This window comes from Otolemur garnettii, unplaced genomic scaffold (genome assembly GCF_000181295.1).
Source record: "Otolemur garnettii isolate 467f Iridium unplaced genomic scaffold, OtoGar3 scaffold00099, whole genome shotgun sequence".
Taxonomy (NCBI): Eukaryota; Metazoa; Chordata; class Mammalia; order Primates; family Galagidae; genus Otolemur; species Otolemur garnettii.
Genome location: NW_003852494.1, coordinates 2296935 through 2302927, shown reverse-complemented (window position 1 = coordinate 2302927; position 5993 = coordinate 2296935). Strand labels below are relative to the sequence as shown.

The 5993-nt window shown below is 48.3% G+C and overlaps 1 protein-coding gene across 1 annotated transcript in view; it reads left to right on the top strand.

Annotated features, from left to right (window-relative positions):
• Positions 1 to 5993, top strand: part of HPD (4-hydroxyphenylpyruvate dioxygenase) — a 15611-nt gene that overhangs the window by 4238 nt on the left and 5380 nt on the right. The window contains exons 8-12 of the mRNA XM_012809049.2: positions 1006 to 1109; positions 1543 to 1620; positions 2166 to 2328; positions 2446 to 2517; positions 4718 to 4840. Of these exons, the coding sequence (XP_012664503.1) occupies positions 1006 to 1109; positions 1543 to 1620; positions 2166 to 2328; positions 2446 to 2517; positions 4718 to 4840 (540 nt within the window). The remainder of the gene's footprint in view (positions 1 to 1005; positions 1110 to 1542; positions 1621 to 2165; positions 2329 to 2445; positions 2518 to 4717; positions 4841 to 5993) is intronic.

Here is a 5993-nt window from a genome sequence, read left to right as displayed (position 1 = left end):
GGATTCAAACCCACCACCTTAGGTGTATGTGGCTGGCGCCTTAGCCACTTGAGCCACAGGCGCCGAGCCAAGAGAGACCCTGTCTCTAAACGAAAAAAGAAAGAGCAAGCCTAGAGTTAGACCACCTGTGTGACTGAGGACACATTACTTGACCTTTTTGTGCTTCACTATCTTCAGCCATGACCCCTCATAAGGTTGTTGTAAGGATCAAATAAGGTCATTTGTGTACAACACAGTGACAATGACAGTATCTGGCACATTATAGACATTCAGTAAAGCATTCAGGTCAAATACAATCATAGGTCTTACCTTCTTAAGATTAAATTAACATAGAGATTGTTGAAATGGTTGCTAGAGCTCTTCAATATAATCTCATCCAATGCCCTCATGCAATTCTTCATTTCAACACATTTTTATTGAACACCTACAATGTGCCAAGCACTGGGCTAGACTCAGGGGATGCCATGATGAGCAAAACAGTGTCCCTGGCTGGGTGCCTGTAGCTCAGCGGCTAGGATGCCAGACATGTACACCGGAGCTGATGGGTTTGAATCCAGCCCGGGCCTGCCAAACAACAATGACAACTACAACCAAAAAGCAGCCAGGTGTTGGGGCAGACACCTGTAGTCCCAGCTACTTGGGAGGCTGAGGCAAGAGAATCGCTTAAGCCCAAGAGTTTGAGGTTGCTGTGAGCTGTGAAGCTACAGCACTCTACCGAGGGGGACATAATGAGACTCTGTCTCTAAAACAAAAATAAACAAACAAAAAAACATAAAGAGCCTAGTCTTATGGGGCAGATACTCTGTCAAAGAAATCAATTCCCAAACAAGTGGGAGGTTGCACTTTATTCCAGAAAGGGGAAGCAACTTTCCTAAAATGACATACCGAGTTAGGGTCAGAAGCAGGTTGGAACCCAGAGCTGTGCTGGCACCATGAAATGTGACCTACCTAGCCTTGGTGGGGATGGGCGCTCAGGGGCCGAGCCAGGCTGTTTTCCACCCTTAGTACGGTGATACCACACACACCCTGGTGGAGAAGATGAACTACACAGGCCGGTTCTTGCCTGGATTTGAGGCCCCAACATTCAAGGATCCGCTACTTTCTAAACTGTGAGCATCCCTCAGGGCTGGGGTGGAGTGGAATGCCCTGAGGTAGTATGAAAATCACTGTCCCCTCTCCTCCATGGGGCTGGACTTTTCTGATGAGGCAGAGCATCTGGAGCCTGCTGAAGAACTCCTGAAAGGGCTCTTTGAAAAGGTGACAGAGGCTGAAACCATGGGCTCTGCGACCAGACTGCCCGGCTTCAAATGCCAGCTCGGTCACTTCACAGCCCTTTAACCTTGGGCGAGTAGCTTCATTTCTCTATGCCTCAGTTTCTTTGTCTATAAAATGGGGACAGTAATAGCACGTGAGTTGACAAAGTGCCTGGCACATAATTAGTACTATAACAGCATGCGCTATTATTATCGTTGAGGGATCCAGCAGGAACGGAGGAGCTCTGTGGGGTAACCTTCCCACTCCCCAGCTCCTTTCCTTCCCCAGGCCCAAGTGCAGTCTCGAGATTATCGACCACATTGTAGGAAACCAGCCTGATCAGGAGATGGTGCCTGCCTCGGAATGGTGAGCCCCTGGCCCTCCTCTTCCTCCTCCCCCAACAGTGACAGCCCCTCAGTGGGCCGGGCCTACTTCCCAGTTCTTGCACCAAAGGAGAAAACAGACCACAAGATGGTAGGAGTGAGCCTGAGGTTACTGACTCTTTTGTTCACTGTAAAACTATCATCTTGGAGACCAGAGGATTTAAGGCCCAGAGTGACCCACAGGTCCTCCCTCTGAGGAACCTCAGGGGGATCACAGCCCAAGGATGCTAGGAGGAAGACTGTCACTACCCAAACAGCACGCTTGTCCAAATTAGAAGCAAGTGCTCCTTTCTCAAAGCACTTTACCTCCATCCGTTGGAGCGTTGCCATCCTATGTATTTGTTACGAGACACTTCCATCTACAGGAGAATTGTCTTAATAAAGGTACAGATTTATGATGTAGATGATTTGAATGGCATCTCCTTTCTGGAGCAAGCTCAGGAACAAATTCTGGAAGGTGGAAATGGGATGGGAAGATAGTTCCAAGATAGCCCTCAGAGCAAATATATCCTCCTGGCCACCCTGCAGGTACCTGAAAAACCTACAGTTCCACCGTTTCTGGTCTGTGGATGACACGCAGGTGCACACGGAATACAGCTCTCTGCGTTCCATTGTGGTGGCCAACTATGAGGAATCCATCAAGATGCCCATTAATGAACCAGCTCCAGGCAGGAAGAAGTCCCAGATCCAGGTAGGACCACCCCAGCTGGGGAAGAAGAGAACAAGGAAGAAGTTTGAGGACTCTTGTAAGAGTAGGGGTGTGGATGATGGGGCAAATGACAGTGATCTCCTTGTTTCCCTCTCCCAGGAATATGTGGACTATAATGGAGGTGCTGGGGTCCAGCATATTGCTCTCAAGACTGAAGACATCATCATGGCGGTTAGAACCCCACGCCTGGTCCTCATTCCCCTCCCATTCAACTTTAGGGATAGTTTCTGCAAAATGGGGAGGAAGGAAGGGAGGGGACAGCATCAGCCCTGGGCCGCCTTCTCTGGCCTGGAGGGCAGATAGGGCCCCCTTACCCGTTTCTGCACTTCAAGTGCACGGATGTCCCCACCCCTCCCTGGAGAGTTCAGTCTCTACAGAAACTGGGCTCTTGAGGCTGCAGGTGACAGAATATCAGGAGGCCTGGGTTGTGGTCCTAGTTCCATTAAGTGGCACACTGTGTGTCTCTAGGGGATTTGATCCTCTCTCTGATCTTCAGGTCCCTCAGCTTGAAAGTGAGGATATTAGATCAATTATTAGATCAATTATGTCCTTTTAGCCAGATCAAAAGTCTTGCATCTGTAGATCCAGACCATTCACCTGTAGAGCCAGGCCAGGGGCCCAGAGATGGGCATGTGCCTGGAAGATTGAGGGAACAGTAGGGAGGTGGGTCTGGCAGGAACAGGATGAGCAAGGGAGAGAAGGTAGGAGTAGAGACAGATGGCTCTACCTATTCCTTAAGTGGCACTACGGCAGAGTAGATAAGGGCCTGGACTGTCCCATCCAATCCTGGCCCCACCAAAAATTCACTGCGTGACTCCTGGCAACTTCATTCATTCATTCTCATAATATGCACAGGTACTTGGGATATATTAGCAAAAAATAGTTTCTGCCTTTATGCAGAAATTTAAAAAGTGATAAATATATGTTAGTGGAGAGTGCTCTGGAAGAAAATATTTCAGGGAAGAGGGAAAGTGAGGGTGAGGAGAGTTGCACATTTCAGTCAGGTGGTCAGGGAAGGCCTTATCGAGAAGGAGACATTTCAGAATGCAAAATGATGCAGGGAGAGAAGCCCATGGAAATCATGAGAAAAAATGTCCCAGGGAGTTTGAGACCAGCCTGAGCAAGAGCAAGACCCTGTCTCTACTAAAAATAGAAAAACTAGTTGGGCATTGTGGTGGGAGCCTGTAGTCCCAGCTACCTGGGAGTCTGAGGCAAGAGGATCACTTGAGGGCGGTGCCTGTGGCTCAGTAAGTAGGGCACCAGCCCATATACCAAGGGTGGTGAATTCAAGCCGGCCCCATCCGAATTGCAACAAAAAAATAGCCGGGCATTGTGGCAGGCCCTTGTAGTCCCAGCTACTCTGGATGCTGAGGCAAGAGAATTGCCTAAGCCCAAGAGCTGGAGGTTGCTGTGAGCTGTGACTGTGATGCCACAGCACTCTACCAAGGGCGACAAAGTGAGACTCTGTCTCTTAAAAAAAAAAAAAAGAGGATCATTTGAACCCAGGAGTTTGAGGTTGCTTTGAGCTATGATGCCAAGGCACTCCATCCTGGGTGACAGAATGAGTCTCAAAAAAAAAAAAAAAAAAAAAGAAAGAAAGAAAGAAAAGCATCCCAGGCAGAAGAGAGCCAGGCCAGGGGCCCAGAGATGGGCATGTGCCTGGAAGATTGAGGGAACAGTAAGGAGGTGGATCTGGCAGGAACAGGATGAGCAAGGGAGAGAAGGTAGGAGTGGAGACAGATGGAGAGGGCCACAGTGACAACTTTGAATATGACACTAAGACTTGGCACCTCTGTGGGCGCCAAGCAGAGGAATGACATCATTTAGCTTGTATTTTAATAAAATTATTCTGGCTACTATGGCGAAAACAGATATTTAATCTCTTAATGCCTGCTTCAGTTTCCCCAGCTATAAGATGGGGATAATAATTGCTCAGAAGCAGGCCAGGCATTATGGCTCACACCTTTGATCTTTGAGAGGCTGAGATGGAAGAATCACTTGAGCCCAGGAGTTTGAGGCTGCAGTGAGCTATAGATCATGCCACTGCACTCCAGTCTGGGTGACAGAGAGAAACCCTGTCGCTAAAAAATAATGAATTAATTAATCAAGATGCCTCAAAAGAGTACTGCTTGACACAGTGAGGCAATATATAGAAAGCGCTTGAGATGGTCACTTGCCATGAGCGTTCCATAGTGCTAGCAGTTTCTGTTGCAGTGGGGCCCATGACAGGGAAGGAAGGGACAAGGTCACACTGTATGTACCCTGGCAGTTGAGGGGAGCTAGGATGGGGACCCAGCACATCCACTATCCCACTGGCCACGGGAGTTGAACATGGAGAGAGGAGGCTGACCGCAATCTTGCTTTGAGACAGATTCGCCACTTGAGAGAGAGAGGCATGGAGTTCTTGGCTGTCCCTTCAACATACTACAGACAACTGCGGGAGAACCTCAAGACTGCCAAGATCCAGGTGAAGGAGAGCATTGACGTCCTAGAGGTGAGGCCTGGGCAACGTCCTTAGCCAGGCAGGGGATCGGAGCTCTAAGTTCCATCTTGCCTCACAAATGTTGTCTAAGCCCCTACCTGCATCAGGCACACAGGCACAGAGGGAAAACCAGACCAGGACCCTACCCACACGGGACTTGGATTCTGGGGTGGGGAGATAGAAGACAAACAAATAAGTAACAAAAACATCATCACAGAGAGAGAGTTGGTGTCAGGAAGTTGGTCAGGAAAGGCCTCTCTAAGGAGATGACATTTAAGTACAATCTAGATAATGCATTCCTGCATTAGAGGAATAGGAAGTGCAAGGGTCCTGAGGCAGGGGCAAGCTCTGAGGGTCTGAGAAACAGAAAAGTGGCCAGAAAGGATGAAAGGTTGTGTTTGAGGAGTAACCTGGGGTCAGACAGGTAGGCAGGAACTGACTCTTCCTGTGGGCTATTTAAGAGTTTGGATTTGGGAGCGGCACTCCTAACTCAGTGGGTAGGGTGCTGGCCACATACATGGAGACTGGGGGGTTTGAACCCAGCCCGGGCCAGCTAAAATCAACAATGACAACAGCAACAACAACAACAAAAATAAGCAGGCATTGTGGCAGGCACCTGTAGTCCCAGCTACTTGGGAGAGGCAAGAGAATCACTTAAGCCCAAAAGTTGGAGATTTTTTGTGAGCTGTGATGCCATGGCACTCTACCAAGGGAAACATAATAAGACTGTCTCAGAAAAACAAAAGAATTTGGATTTTGTTCAGTGGCTAAAAATCATTAGAGGTTTTTTGGTTTTTGTTCTTAAGTTTTATTGATGTATGTCACATAGGTCATCTTTTTAAAGTGTGCCATTCAATGTTTTTTTAATCTATGCCTTATGTTGTGCAAACAGCATCAAAGTCAATTTTAGAATCTTTCAATGCCCCAAGAAGAAACCTGGTACCTTTAAACCATAGTGACCCAATCACTCCATCTCCTTCCTCCCTTCAGCCCCAGCCCTAGGTAACTGCTAATCTACCTTCAGTCTCTATAAATTTGCCTATTTGGGACTTTTCAAAGAATTGGAATCACAGGCTCGGCACCTGTGGCTCAAGTGGCTAAGGCGCCAGCCACATACACCTAAGGTGGTGGGTTTGAATCCAGCCCAGGCCCGCCAAACAACAAT